Source organism: Musca autumnalis, unplaced genomic scaffold (assembly GCF_047663935.1).
Source record: "Musca autumnalis isolate F117 unplaced genomic scaffold, ASM4766393v1 scaffold_5, whole genome shotgun sequence".
NCBI classification, from domain to species: domain Eukaryota; kingdom Metazoa; phylum Arthropoda; class Insecta; order Diptera; family Muscidae; genus Musca; species Musca autumnalis.
Genome location: NW_027412088.1, coordinates 83,432,538 through 83,449,017, shown reverse-complemented (window position 1 = coordinate 83,449,017; position 16,480 = coordinate 83,432,538). Strand labels below are relative to the sequence as shown.

General features: G+C 36.0%; 1 protein-coding gene across 6 annotated transcripts in view; it reads left to right on the top strand.

Annotated features, from left to right (window-relative positions):
• Window positions 1-16,480, top strand: part of Cdk4 (Cyclin-dependent kinase 4) — a 48,627-nt gene that overhangs the window by 24,379 nt on the left and 7,768 nt on the right. For all 6 annotated transcript variants that reach the window (XM_073990209.1, XM_073990213.1, XM_073990214.1 and 3 more), the window contains exon 3: window positions 8,042-8,207. In XM_073990209.1, the coding sequence (XP_073846310.1) occupies window positions 8,042-8,207 (166 nt within the window). The remainder of the gene's footprint in view (window positions 1-8,041; window positions 8,208-16,480) is intronic.

Below are 16,480 nucleotides of genomic sequence, written 5' to 3'. Positions count from 1 at the left end.
CAGTCCCACACTTCACGGCTACTCCCATACATTCCATATATGGGTCACTATAATCAAGCTTAAGAGATGTATGTAGGTCTGTACTGGACTGACTGGTGTACAAGGAAGGCAAGGCGGAGACAGTTGCAATTGAATTGCAAGAATTGCTGTTATCGGGGAGACTTCAGGGGTGTCTCATATTCCGATGACGACGAAGTTGGAGACTTACTGGAAGATGTTCTGGCGCAACAAGCAACATACTTATCGCAGTAATCCTGGGTCCGACTAAGGCCAGAGCAGGCATACCCGGACAAATTACGCTCCCATGGTAAAAAGATACACGAATACAAACATATTATTGAGTTGACGGACCGTGCTCATTATCTAACAATTCATAAAATATATAGCGTTCGTAGAGTACTAAAAAGCGCGCATTGCCCAAAATAGAAAATACATATGTATGGAATATTGTTTTACCGAATGCATTTCATGGGCAATCCATGGGACGATTTCCACAGACTAAGTTTGTATGCGGAACTCAGTTTTGACAGTTGACTGTTTTGGTTGCTATAAATCGAAGGCGTTTAACTACACTTTCAATAGCAATCTTTGCCTTTAATCTACTTTTACGGCCTTCTATACTCAAAAGCTGACATCATTTCTTTGGATAAAATATTCTACTAATGAAAAAAAGTAACTTTTTTAGTTAGAATTCCCACGTCAATTGAAATTTACCATAGCAACATTCCAAAGCTATATGAGGTGCAATATTCAATTGAAAATAAAAACCGCACTTAAAAGATAAACATTTAATAATAAAGTTAAATAAACATTATACCTGCCGAAAAGAAGAATAAACCTCTTTTCATTACTTTAGCCGACCCCCTAATAACCCCTCTCTAACGCTGCTTGTATTCAAATGACTGTGTTAAACACATTTTTTTAACAAATCTTGAATAATATTTTATTTGCATTCTTTGACAATCATTTGGGCAGTGAGGCAGCAGACTAATAAAATATTTAGCAAGAATTCTGTGATCACTTTTCACGATAATCGAGATCTCATTTAGGCCGGGATTATTTTTTACACATTTTTATAGATTTTCATATAATAAATTCCGACAATTTATTTTATCTGTATAATTAAAGCTAGTGTAAACGTAGCAAAATTTGACAACGGACAAAATTTAATGTTTTCCGAGTAAAATATACAAAAATGTCTAAAAAATACAATTTGGGAGGGGCCCAGGCCCCCCGGAACTCCCCCCTTTCTACGTCGGTGGTGGAAAGTGAACCCCATTAACCTATCCCGTCTACGGGAAATGCTGCGACATAGGAGATGTTCAATCGTCTCCGTCTCTTCCTCATCCTCACAGAGTCTGCAGTACGAGGGATGCACAAAAACTATCTGAATTTGATTTTTTTGGAAAGTTTGATAGTTTTTAGCCTAATAATAATTTAATAAAAGAAAAACTGAATGAAATAATTTATAAAAAGTCGAACTTTAAAAAAACGCTTCTCTTAGTTGTGAAATAAAACACATTTTTTGTTATTGCTGGACGGTTGGACAGTTATCGATAATTGCAAAAATCGTCATTCAAAACTGACAATGTGTACTGTACTTAACTTTCATGTTGTGTGTGTTCGTACTTTGTTTGCTACGTTTAACCGGGTGCGTACCTTTGCTGCAACTAGGCAGTGGTCCGAGTCTATGTTTGCTCCTCGGAACGAGCGCACATCCAACACGCTCGATGAATGTCTTCCATCTATCACAACGTGATTAATTTCTTGTTTTCTGATCTGGAGACAGAGAGGTGACCTTATGGATGTCGAGATGTTTAAATCTGGTGCTGCTAACTACCATGTTTTTTGCCGCTACGAAGTCTATCAGCCTCATGTCATTGTCAGATGTTTCATTGTGGAGACTGAATTTTCCGACTGTTGGGCCAAAGATATTTTCCTTTCCAATTTTGGCATTAAAATCGCCTAGAATAATTTTATTGTCATGGGCAGGACAACGGTCATATATTTCTTCTAAGCGCTCATAAAATATATCTTTGGCCTGTTCGTCCTTGTTTTCAGTGGGAGCATGAGCACAAATAAAACTGATGTTGAAGAATTTTGCTTTTATTCGAATTGTAGCAAGTCTTTCATTCACGGGTGTGAAGCTGGAGACCAGGTGTTTTAACCTCCGACCAACTACAAATCCGCAACCAAACTCATGCTTTATGTCATGTCAGCTATAATACAGTGCGTCACCTTCAGGTGTTGTTGTGACGCCTTTCCCGTTCCATAGTATTTCCTGTATGACAGTAATATCGGCCTTGTACTTTTCAAGTACATCCGCCAATGCGTAAACTGCACCTTTTCTATAAAGTGTGCGAACATTCCAGGTGCAGATTTGCAGATCATGGTCCTTAAAACTTTTGCGGGGATCGTCAACTTTAGAGGGATTTGATTTTCTTTTCTTTTGTTTTTTCGTAGTAGGTTGCTTTTTCTAGGGGAGGGTTACTAACCCGGCGCCCAAACCCAAGTTTTTAACGTTCTTATGGGTGAACGCGCGGCACATGTTAGCTCACTACCTTTAACGGGTGTTAAAGGCAGCTCCCCAGGTGACACCACGGGGTGTTCAGTATCCACTTGAGATGAAAGAGGGAGCAAGATAAATCCTGGACTTTGCCATGTTAAAGCCGGTCAGGACCGTTCCTTGATATCTCTCATTCCCTACGTCACCCAAATAGGTACATCCATATTTCAAATATACATATGTATGTATATGAAAAATGTGTAGATGTAATTACCAATATTAAATGCTATTTCTTCCTTGTCCAATAAAATATTTCCATTCACCTTTTTGATTCAATTATAAAATGTATTGGGCATTTAATTTACTAAAAAGCTCCATTTCTTTAAGAAAAGACAAAACACTGATTTATTCACTCACTTTCCCGTCTTTATTCAACGATTGCATTTAGAAAACTGAAGAAAAAAGAACAACGCAATACCATTTGTCCTTTTCCTCTTCGCTTGCTACGTTGGTTAAGAACAACCATGCACACAGCTCTTTATAATAAACCAGCATTCCGCAGCTGCGAGAGCCCTGTTGTTAATCTCTTTGGCAAAAATCCTCTCCACCCATAAAAACTATGTTGGTACCCAAACATATAAAATTGAGATATGTTACATAATGTTGCAAACATATATTTGTTTGGACACAAACAAATTATGTTTGGATCCAAACATATATTTGTTTGCAGTCAGTCCCAAACAAATATTTGGTTCGATCCAAACATATTTCTAACATATGTATATTTTTCCGCGTGCGGATCTTTGTCCCTAATTTTGAGAATATAAGTTTTTAGGTGTAAAATTATAGTTATTTCGGTCTGTAAATGGGACTATAAACATCGTAATTCCCGAAATCGGGCGGTACCGTTATGTGAGGAATATACCAAAACGTGGACCCATATAGCCCGTCATCGTACTTGACCTGCCTGCAAACAAAAGACGCATCTTATCAAAATTTCAGCGTCCTATCTCCATTTTTGTAAGTGCCGGACGGACGTATATACATTAGGGCTATAACCAAAAAAATACCACCACATAGCCGTGTAGAGCATGGAAAACTATTATGAAATACGGCGTCAATTTTTCTCTATCGCGAAAAAAGTTTCCGCACCAAATGCATTGAAGTTCAGTAATGCATTTTTTAATTATAGCTGTTATGACAACATATTTGCTTTTAATTAAAATTTTTATTTTTTTGTAATCTAATTTAAAATCATTATCAAAGCGTTCTGGACCAATCTGTTCTCAAATCGCGCCATTTCGGAGCATTTTAGGAATTTTTGACACTATTGCAATTTTTGCTTTTTCTTTATAAACTCGTGAGTTTTATGTTTATATTTTTTGTACCTACCGCACAAAAGAATATGGGGTCATTTGCAACGAAGTCGCGAAAATTACAGGCTGTTTTTGTTGACTTTGCCTGTGAGAATCGTATATGTTTTTTACAAAAATACAACACCAGTACCACGTGGGGAATTTTGTCCTAATCATGAAAACGCGTTTCTAAGATTGATTCGGTGAAAAATGTTTCCGCGCCGACTGTAATTACTAAAACCCTTTTGGTATTTTTTCTACTTATAATTTTAAATTTGCTTTGTTTGAATAAATATTTATAGACAAAAATACATTTCTCACAGGCAAAGTCATTAAAAACTGTCTATAACTTTAGCGAATTTGTTGCAAATGACACCATATTCTCTTGTCCAATAGGTACAATAAATATAAACATAAAATTCGCGAGTTTATAAAGAAAAAACAAAAATTGCAATAGTGTCAAAAATTCCTAAAATGCTCCGAAATGGCGCGATTTGAGAACAAATTGGTCCAGAACGCTTTGATAATGATTTTAAATTAGATTACAAAAAAATAAAAATTTTAATTAAAAGCAAATATGTTGTCATAACAGCTAAAATTAAAAAATGCATTACTGAACTTCAATGCATTTGGTGCGGAAACTTTTTTCGCGATAGAAAAAAATTGACGCCGTATTTCATAATAGTTTTCCATGCTCTACACGGCTATGTGGTGGTATTTTTGATATTTGCAAAAAAGTGCAAAAAGTTATAACCCTAATATACATGCATAGATCGACTCAGACTTTTACCCTGATCAAGAATATGTGTACTTTATGGGATCGCAAATGATTATTTTATTTATTTATTTATTTCATATTTATACTTATAACTAAATTACAAGTATAAAGGAAGTGAAGCCATGACTGCAGAGGTCTTAGGCTTACACAGGTAAATATTAATTATTAAATTATATAAACATAATTATGATAATAACAATTTGGGCATAAATTAGGTATTTATTTAGAAGTGTTCTTAAATGGAATAATAAAGGTCACAATTCTTCAGAAAGCTAACGAGATATTTTTTATTAACGTTGTTTAAGTTTTTTAGTATATCAATCATATTTGTTTGAGGGATATGCTTTGTTTCAAGGGTTTTTAAAATTGGGCATGATACAAAGTGTTGTATGTTGGAAGTAGTTTGTTTACAAAGACAACATAGTTTGTCTTTCTGTTTGTCGATAATGTGATCATGAGTAAGCTTAGTGTAACCAAGCCTGAGACGAATGGCGACAATTTCATCCTTTCTTGTAAATGTGTTATCTTTTCTAAGGTAATCAGAAATGCAGCTTTTATTGAAGTTTAGGTACTTGTACCATGAAGAGGTCCTATCCCAGATTTCATTTCTTTTCATGAGGAATGTTGATTTAAAAAATTTATTAATATCTTTTACTGTAAGATTTTCTGTGACAATCAAAGGTCTGTTAATAGCAGATTTTGCAGCTTTATCAGCCAACTCATTACCTGTTATGTTTTTGTGTCCTGGAACCCAGACAAGCTTACACTTTGGATTTTGTTGAATTAATATGTTTCTTATAGAAGATATGTAGAAATCAGTATTATTTAGGTTTGATATTGCGTCCAAGGCAGACAAAGAGTCACTGAAAATAACGTACTTCTTGTTGCATCTTTTTGCATATTGAAGAGCTTCATGTATTGCAATAACTTCAGACGAAAAAGTTGAAGTGTATTCCGGTAAATTTGAAATTTTGAGTATATGTTGGTTTTCAATTACACTAAATGTCACTTTATCTCCGTGTTTGGAACCGTCTGTGTATAGGGAGGTATAACCTTTTAAATTTTCCTGAATCATTTGGAATTCATGTTGATATACTTCACTGATTGTATTATCTTTGTTATATCTTCTCAGAGAGGTATCAATAAGACGTGGGTGAAAATTTATATGTGACTGGAAATTTTTATTTGTTTTTTTGTTGTATGGGATATTCCAATCATCGCATAGATAGACTATGCGGTTTAAGACGGAGTCTGTTGTCTTAAAAATGTTTGTGTTTTTAATTTTATTTAACAATTGTGGAATGGGAGATCCGTCATTTATTAGAATTGATTTAAAGAGCTTGCAAGTATGTAAATACTTGTAGTCCTCTATTGTAAATCGCAAATGATTATTTCAATGCGTTCTTATATACCCTCCATTGTTTGGTGCAGGGTATAAAAATAAGCTTCGTTAATTCGAAATTAACTGTATACAAATATATAAATATTTTTTTATGTTTTAAGATTCATACGTCGTCTCCGGCTATTCCGGTAAATCGAGTAAAGGTAGTCTATATATTCAAGCATCTCATGCCATATTTACCCAATATAAATATTCCACGTCCCAGTGAGTAAAATATTGACATTAATGATCTTCCTAATCCACTTGAGTCGCATTAATCTTCAATTAAGATGATTTGCACACGTTTAACATGAAATTATGGAGATTTCATTTGTGTTTGACATCCCCTTGACCTATCCCAATAGTAGCCACACAAAAACACACGCTGTATCTCTTATGACGTAGTGACTCAGTTAGTCTGTGCATCTGTCTTTCTTCCGATCGGTGTTTTGTTTTGTTTAGACATTTATGTGAATATTAATTAGCAAAACGAGCATAGTCGTCAGTGCGCATCTTCATCGCATATAATACAGCATTTCAACGATGGGTGCTTGCTGAGTTTTGCTTCATCATTCATTCATGAGTAGAAAATGTAAATAACCATCAATAAAAACAGAGACAACACATTTTAGTGGAACCCTGCCACTGATCATCAAGTGTTTCAATGATCGATTATGCATTAGCATTTATTTACAAGTTGAATATATCGTTCGTAAATAAATGTATCTATCTAGAATTTTACTTTATGATATGAACGCAACATTTCTTTGAGCTTTGTGTTGTAGAATGCAAATGAACTTTGGTAAGTCAAGTGGGCTATAAGAGCGCATTTACATCAAACAGGTTTTAGCAAATCACTTTATCCAAGTTGTCAATTCCATTGAATATCTGTCATATAAATGACGCAAATTTCCAAAACATGTCTTCTGACCCCTACGGGGGTCTACTATACTATAGAAAACCCCTACTGAGGTCTTCTATTGTATATAATACCCTTACGGAGGTCGGAGGACCCCTACGGAGGTCTTCTATTCTATAGAAGACCCCTACGGAGGTCTTCAATTCTATAAAAGACCCCTACGGAGGTCTTCTATTCTATAAAAGACACCTACGGAGGTCTTCTATTCTATAGAAGACCCCTACGGAGGTCTTCTATTCTATAGAAGACCCCTACGGAGGCCTTCTATTCTATAGAAGACCCCTACGGAGGTCTTGTATTCTGTAGAAGACCCCTACGGAGGTCTTCTATTCTATAGAAGACCCCTACGGAGGTTAACTCTTCAAATCAAACGATTTAGACCTGATTTTTACTATAATCCAATTCTGTCTACGCTTTAGTGCCTACAACATCCGCATACAAATACATATGTTTTATTTATTTTTTTAGTTATCAGTAGGTTTTTCATTTTGCTTTTTAGTTTTCTTTTGCCTCAAATGAAAGAAAAAACTGCATTGTCAACATACATACATAGGCATTCAGCAGTTTGGTATATGGTCTTCATTGTTGTTGTTGAGAATCACATAAGGTATTGCCTTTGCTGCTGTTGTCGCTGCTGACGTCTTGTTGGCAGCGTTAAAATATGTATGCAATTGTTTGTGACATTGACCTCTTTTAATATTGCTATTATTTATTTTTTTACGTTCTGTTTTTATTTTTTTCTTATTATTATGTTTTGTTGTTGTTTGTTGTGGATTTTTTGTATATTTAATTTAATTTTTATTTTTCTCTTATTTTTTCTTCCTCCTTTGTTCATTGTTTATGTTAACACCACCTTGACCGCTTGCTGCTGCTGGTTGGTTCCATCTTCAATTACTGCCATACCTCAACATAATAATGGATAAACGCTTTGACCATGGCGCCATCCCCCCGGGTTTCATTTGTTTATATTATGGATATTTGTTTATAACTTGTGGGTGATGATGGGATTCCATAACCATAACAATAATATCAATACTACCACCACTACCACCTGTTACGCCGCCATTGACTATCAATATCTCACAACAACCAATCAAATCAGGCGCCTATGGCACAGTTTATAGAGCAAGAGATAATTTAACTGGTCGTATTGTGGCTATCAAAAAAGTTCGTATACCATTGACAGATAATGGAGTGCCAATGTCAACATTGCGTGAAATTGCTCTACTTAAACAATTAAATGCCTCGGATCATCCAAACATTGTCAAGTAAGTAAAATTAATAAAAATTACATTTTTTAATTAAACGAAAAATAATCTTCTATTGAATGCTGAAACTTAATTCATAAGAAGAATGAATACTACTTTGTAAATATTAATGTCATAATCATTTTGAATGACGACCGGATGCTGAGATTTATTTGTACGGAAAAAATCTTCAATTGCAATCTTTCATAGTAACACACTTTATATTTTGCTGACTTGACAAAACGGTTTTGTTGAATGACCGACGACTACGGATCTTTTGGATTTGACGACTGTCACGTCAATTCATTCATTAGAATTTCTGATTGTGATATTTATATGTAAATGTGTAGGTAGTATGAATAAAAACATACCCACATACATAGTTTGGAATGCTTTAGAACAGGAAGAACAGAAAACAGGGTAAAGTGTATCAGTAGTAGAAGCTTTAAGGATTTGCTTACCTTCAATCCATCTGCGAGCAAATTGTCAAATTTAAAAAGCATCCTACCGAGGTCTTCTATTCTATAGAAGCCTCCTAAGGAGTTATTCTTTCAATAGTAGAATCCCACGGTGGTCTTCTATAGAAGCCTCATGGATGACACCTACCTTCTATTCTTTGGAGACCCTTTTTGTATAGAAGACCCTTACGGAGGCCTTCTATTCTAAAGAAGACCCCTACTGAGACATTCTATTCTATAGAAAACAAAAACGGAGACCTTTTATTCTGCGGAAGACCCTTGCGGAGGCCTTCTTTTCTATGGAAAAACCCTACGGAAGCCTTCTACAGTTGCCTTCTATTCTATTTAAGACCCCTGCGGATGTCCTCCATTCTGTTGAAGACCACTACAGAGCTCTTCTTTCTATAAAAGCCTCATGTAATACCACTACCGAGGTCTTCTTCTATAGAACAGCCGTACGAAAGCCTTTTATTCTATAGATGACCCCTACGGAGGCCTCTATTCTATGGACGGATCCTTCGGAAGCCTTCTATTCTATGGAAGACCTTTACGGATGCCTTCTATTCTATGGAAGACCCCTACGAAAGCCTTTTATTCTATATACAAACCCCTTACGGAGGCCTTATACATACTATAGGAGACCTCTACGAAAGCCTTACCACTGCAGAAGTGATATTTTCTATAGAAAACACCTAGGGAGGTCCAATATTCTATAGAAGACCCCTACGGAAGTCTTCTATTCTAGAGAAAACCCCTACAAAGGTACTTCTGTTTTATAGAAGAGCCCTACGGAGATCTTCTACTCTATAGAAGACACCTACGGAGATTTTCTATTCTATAGAAGACACCCACGGAGTGTTATATTCTATGGAAGACCGCTACGGTGGTCTTCTATCTAGAGAAGACCACTACGGAGGTCTTCTATTCTGGTGAAGTTCCTCACTGATGTCTTCTGTTCTAGAGAAGACCCCTAAGTCTTCTTTCTATTCGATAGAAGACGTCCACGGACATAATCTATTCCTCTAAGAAGGTCGTCTATTTTATGGAAGGCCCATACAGAGCTCTTCTATTTTTTTGAAGACTCCTACTGAGGTCTTCTATTGTATTGAATACCCCTACTGAAGTCTTATATTTTATAGAAGATCTCCCTTTCTATGGGAAACCCCTACGAAAATCTTATATTCTATAGAGGACCCCTACAGAGATCTATATAATAAAAGGCCTGCGTAGGGGTTTTCTTTAGAATGGAACACCTTCGTATAGATACTCTATTCTATTGAAGACAGCTACGGAGGTCTTCTATTCTATTGAAGACCCCATACTGATGTCTATTATTCTAAATAAGCATTCTAGGGAAGCCTTCTATTCTAGATAATACCCTTAAGGAGGTATTAAATTCTAGAGATCTTCTGTCCCTTACATAGGAACGTCTAATATTCTACAGAATACCCCTACGTAGGTCTAATATTCTATAGAAGACCCATAGGGAGGTCTTCTATTTTGGAAAAGAAGTCCTCTATTCAATAGAAAACCCCTACGACGGTCTTCTATTTTATAGAAAAGCCCTCCGGACATATTCTATTCCATAGAAGACCCCTAAGGAGCTCGTCTATTTTATAGAAGGCCCATACAACGTCTTCTATTGTATTGAAGACCCCTACTGAGGGTTTATATTTTATAGAAGACCCCTACGGAGGAAATAACCTATTCTAATGGAGACCCCCACGGAGATCATTTTCTATATAGAGATACACACATTTATTCTATAGAAGACCCCTACGGAGATTTTATCTATACTTATAAAAGAGTTCAGTAATGATGACTCACTGATTCACTGACTGACTGACTGATAATCAACGCCCAGACAAAACGGCTAAAGCTAGAATCTTGAAATTTTGGGTGAGGGTCACTCTTGGTCCGAAGGTGTCAGATAAGGCTGGATTTTTGGAAATTCGAACTAGAACTGTACTAAAAGTACTAAAAGGTACTAAATATGGTACCCTTTGTATTAGGCAAACGCGAAGAGCTAGAATTCTGAAATTTGGAATTAGGTTCATTGATGGAGAGTTAGAAAGGTGTACCAATTGGTTTTTGAAAATTCGAACTATAAGTGTACGAAAAGTACTAAAAGTTACTAAATTTAGTACTATTTGGTATTACGTGAACGGATAGAGCTAAAATCTTGAAATTTGGAATGAAAATCAAGGTTTAGAAGATGAGTTGATATAAGGAGGTGGTTTTGAAAATGTGTACTCATGTGTACGAATAGTACTTAATGGTACTAAATTTGGTACAATTTGAATTTGGGCGAACCGATAAAGTTGGAATTCTAAAATTTGGAATTACTATTACTGTTGGAGCGTGGGTTTGAGATATGGTGGTAGTTTTCGAAATTCGTACATATGGGTACGAAAGGTACTAAATAGTACCAAATAAGGTACAATTTGGATTTGGGGGAACGGTTGGAGCTGGAATCCTGAAATTAAGAATTAGGATTACAGTCGGGGTGTAGGAAAGAAGTATTTTGGAAATTCGTACTGTTGGGTACGAAAAGTACTAAATGGTACCAAATTTGGTACAATATGAATTTAAGTGATCGGATAGAACTGGAATAGTGAAATTTGGAATTAAGATTACTATTGGAGTGTAAGATTGGGATACTTTTGGAAATTCGTACTTATGGCAACGAAAAGTACTAAATGGTACCAAATTTGGTACAATTTGGATTTGGGTGATCAGATACATTTGGAATCCTGAAATTCGAAATTAAGATTAATTTTGGAGTGCTGGATAGAGGTAGGTTTGGAAATTCGGACCTATGGGAACAAAAAGTACTAAATGGTACTAAATTTGGTACAATTTGGAATACGGTAATCTGATGCAGCTGTAATTCTGAAATTTGGAATTAAGATTACTGTTGGCGTGTAGGATTGAGGTAGTTGTGGATATTCGTACTTTTGGGTAGGAATAGTACTAAATAGTACCAAATTTGGTACAATTTGGATTTGGGTGAATGGATATAGCTGAAATTCCGAGATTTAGAATAAGGAGTACTGTTGGAGTGTAGGATTGATAAAGTTTTGGCAATTTTTAGTTATGGGTAGGAAAAGTACTAAATAGTACTTAATTTGGTACTATTTAGATTTCAATGATGGGATACATTTGGAATCGTGAAATTCGGAATTAAAATTGCTGTTGGAGTGTTGATAGAGGTAGGTTGGGAAATTCGTACTTTGGATACGAATAGTCCTAAATGGTACCAAATTTGGATTTGAGTTATCGGATATATCTGGAATCCTGAAATTCGGAATTAAGCTTATTGTTTGAACATAGCACTGAGGTAGTTTTGAAAATTTGTACTTATGTGTACGAAAAGTACTAAATATGGTACAATTTGAATTTCGGTGATCTGATATAGCTGCCATCCTCAAGTTTGGAATTAAAATCCCTGTTGAATTGTAGGATTGATAAAATTTTGGAAATTTTTAGTTATGGGTAGGAAATGCACTAAAAAGTACTAAATTTGGTACAATTTGGATTTGAGCGAACGGATAGAGTTGGAATCAAGAAATTTGGAATTAAGATTACTGTTGGAGTGTAGGATTGAGATATGGAAGTAGTTTTTGAAATTCGTACTTATGAGTACGAAAAGTGCTAAATTTGGTATAATTTGGATTTTTGCGAACGGCTAGAGCTGGAATCTTGAAGTTTGGAATTAAAATGTGGATTGCTCAAAAATGTGGATTGCTCTTGATGTGTAGGCGTGATGAAAATCGAACTAAATTGGTACGTATTAGTACACAAAATGTTTCCACCATTCTATATTATATATTGTTTATTTGTTTTGTATATTTAACGCATACGAAGTAGCGGGCACTTTGCTAGTATTTTATATAAGACACCTACGGAGATCTATATAAAAGTAGGCCTCGGTAGGGGTCTTTTTAGAAAAGAACGCCTTCCTCGTTAGAGTTCTTGGGCGGCTACAGAAGTCTTCTATTCTATTGAAGACCCCTACGCCGGTCTGTTATTCTAAAGAAGCATTCTAGGTAGGTCTTCTATTCTAGATAATACCCTTCTATAGAAGACCCTTACAAAGGTCCTCGATTCTAATGAAGACTCCTACGTAAGTTTTCAATTCTATAGAAGACCCCTACTAAGGTGTTCTATTCTATAGAAGACATCCACGGAGTGTTATATTCTATGGAAGACCGCTACGGTGGTCTTTTGTTCTAGAGAAGACCACTACGGAGGTCTTCTATTCTAGTGAAGATCCCCACGGAGATCTTCTATTCAATAGAAGTTTCCTACGGACGTCTTCTATTCTAGAGAAAATCCCTAAGTCTTCCTTATATTCGATAGAAAACTCCTATGGAGCGTTTCTATTCTATATAAGACATCTACGCAGGTCTTCTTTGAAAGACTCCTACGGAGGTCGTCTATTTTATAGAAGACCCCTACAAAGGTATTCCATAGAAGACCCCTACGGAGGCCTTAAATTCCATAGAATACCCCTACGGAAGCCTTCAATTCCATACAAGACCCATACGGATTGCAACAGTTTGCCAGAGATCACCATTATAGTCATATAATTTAGCTGGGCGTAGACCCCCTTTCTATAATTGTCTCCGTTAGCACACCACCCTACTTCATAACCTCTGACAACCGTACTTTTTTGAACCATGGAAAAGGTGATTGAAAATGGTTCATAGAATTTACCAATCGCGCTTTAGAGAACTACCCATTCCTTCAAATTCTCGGGTAATTCGGCTCACAAGAACATTCATTAAAAATTTCGTAGTAATCCTCGGTCAGCCATAAAAACAGCAATTATGCGAACATTTTTAAACATTTTAAAGGGGAGGTTGTCGTTTAGAATCAATATTACGGTGTACATAGTTTCGACCAAACTGGTTACTCCGCTCGTGTTCTCGCGTTACTCACTTTTATTGCATGTTGTTTAGAGATTTTGGGCCATTATTTCAGAAAATATGAACTTTCACAATAAAATAAAAATACCTTTGTAATTAGGGCCACAAGAACTTCGGGGTACAAATTTAGAAACGATCCTCGAACAGATCTTTAACTACATTTAATCGATTGTTTTTAAATTTGGGGAGGAACCTACCCATTGATTATCTGAAACGGATTTTATCCTACATACGTGTGTATTTGGGGTTTAAAACCATTATTTCGATAGGACACATTTTTACCGCATCAAAGTGGGGCAGAAGTTATTAAAAACCGTCTAACCTGCGGAAGAGTTTTTTACCCTAATGTCCCATCCTCCATTTTGTTTTCATATAAAACACAAAAACTGTGTTAAAGAGTCATTGTACTCCTCCCTTGGAGAACACTTTCTCCTCTCTAAATAAACGCAATTATTTTTCGTTCTTTCTTATAAACATGTAATTAAAACAATAATGAAAATTGAAGTTTATTATATCTACTCGGTTTATACATATTACTAAATTATAGCATCAAAACAAAATGTGAAAAAACGCATGCGCACAATTTTTCAATTCATGCTGCAGGTCCCCTTTTGTTTTAAACTGCAAATCATTGCAATTAGCGGTGTTGCATTACTGACACTCATACTCATGAACATAAGTAGGTATAAACTCTGTGAGAATGAGGTAAACAACAGATGTGGTGGGGCCAAGAATAATGGAAAAAGAGAGTTCCGTAATTATGGAAGGCATTCTAAGAAAACTTCGCAAGTACTGTTGATTCGTCATTCGCACAAGAGAGCCAAGCAGACCGGCCAGCTACCGAATGGATAACATTTGCAAGTCCCTTGTATTACCACAAGTATGTAACTGATATTGTTGTTGTTGCATGTGGGTAATGATGACTATGAAGTTTTCGTTTCAATTGCAACTTTAACGGCTGTTGATGACGCAGTATGGCCATGCGTCATCAACAACCGTTAAAAATGCAGTGCTGGAAGAAGGCTTGAGCAATGTAACTTCTGTTTTTTCTTCATGTTTACACGAACGAGAATTTAGTTTAGCCGGCACATGTTGTTGTTGGAGATGTTAAATTGTTACTGGCTGCTCCCACATAGGCATTTCCCAAGTTATTGCTAGCTGTTCTTTTTCTTATATTTGTTTGCTTATAACCCTTGTGTCTACAAATCCAAAGTAGACGGCACAACGGCGCCGTAAATGCTGATAAGTCACGCTGCAGCGGTTTTTCTTTGTCGTCTTCCTTCACTCACATACTGCTGTGTGTTCACAAGCAGTCGCTACTGTTGGAGCAGCTCCCTCCCTGTACTTTTGTGTGGAGCCAAAGAATGCATCGATTTGCTAACGTCGCGGCTGAATTGGGGGGGAATAGAATTTGCAAAGCAAAAAAACCCACTCGTAGAGAGTGACGAGAGCAACTCAGAACAATTCACAAAATCATGTTCTTAGGCAGCAATCGTTGTCGGTACTGTGATTTTGCAATTAGAAGTTCCTCGTTTTTTGGGGGGTTTGCTGATTTTTATTTTGCCTCTTGAAAAAGAGTGCTTTTGCGAACTATGTATATTGTCTGTGTGTGAGGTGTGGGGATTAGTGTAAAATGCTTTTCAATTTTCGATAGGAGAATTGTCCAAATTTGTTGGCAGTGGTGTATAAGACGAGAAAAAAACCCCAAAGGAGGTACATAAATCTATCTTCACCTGTAAATTAAAGAAAAATAAACATTTGATTTTAAGGCACACCTCCACTAACCATACTCAACACCAACCGACCTTTGAGATTGATTGGATTGGTGGTGAAAGATGCAATGGTGGGACAATTTCTGTTTTGTTTTGACCTAGGACAAACAAAAATAAGTTTTATAATTTCTTTATAATTATAGAGAATATTGACAATTTTTTTACAATTATATCATAGCTACTTTTGTCCATGGGTTATGTTGTAATTTAACCTGTTACTATAAAGTTGGCATTTATGCGGAAACAAACTCAATGTACCTATCCCCATTTTGTATGTACTAGGTAAACTACTCCTCTTACCCCATGATGTTATAACTCGTCTTGGCCACAACAGTTTGTTATCAGCAAAAACGCGTATTTGCAAATAATACTTTGTAGTAAACAAAATCAGCAACAATGTATGTTGTTTATTATTTAACAACTAAAAAAAATATAATCTCCACACAAGCAAGCATACCCATCCTCATCCAATGACAGCACCCTGCCAGCATTTGGAAGTGAGTTTCTCACTTCCTCTATCAGAAATAATCGCATTCTGAACTTCTATTCTAGAAAATAGCGATCCTATATCATTTTACAATAACAATTGCATTGCTGTCCCTTTTTGAACTTTTTGAATAACTACCTAGTGTCAAAAAAGGAGATCGAAATTCTATTATTGCTTTTTTACACTAACAATGCCACTACTTACGACTATCGCGTGGGCAGACACATTTTCTGGCCAATGCAGACACTTTGATTGTTTACGTTCATTTGAGGCGTGTACAACCTTGAATTAATATTAGAAGTTAGTCTATCCGATGTTTATATGGTGCGGTGGTGCAGTGGTTAGGATGTTTGCTTTGCATTCTTAACGTCATGGGTTTGATTCCCAGGCCAGGCAATATCACATTTTTAAAATTACAACATTTATGTAGACGACAATTTCAACTAAGAATAGTTCTTTAAAACCTTGGGTACTTTGGAAAAATAATTCGGATAATAAAAAAGTAAAAAGAAAAAAAAGTAATATAAAAAACAAAATAAATAATTTTTTTTTTCGTCACAACCAATTTTATCGCTAAAAGTACTTCTAGGAAGTCTCGAAAGCGGCATTTACAAGTGGTGTCGTGGACGTGGTTCATTTCTTCCCG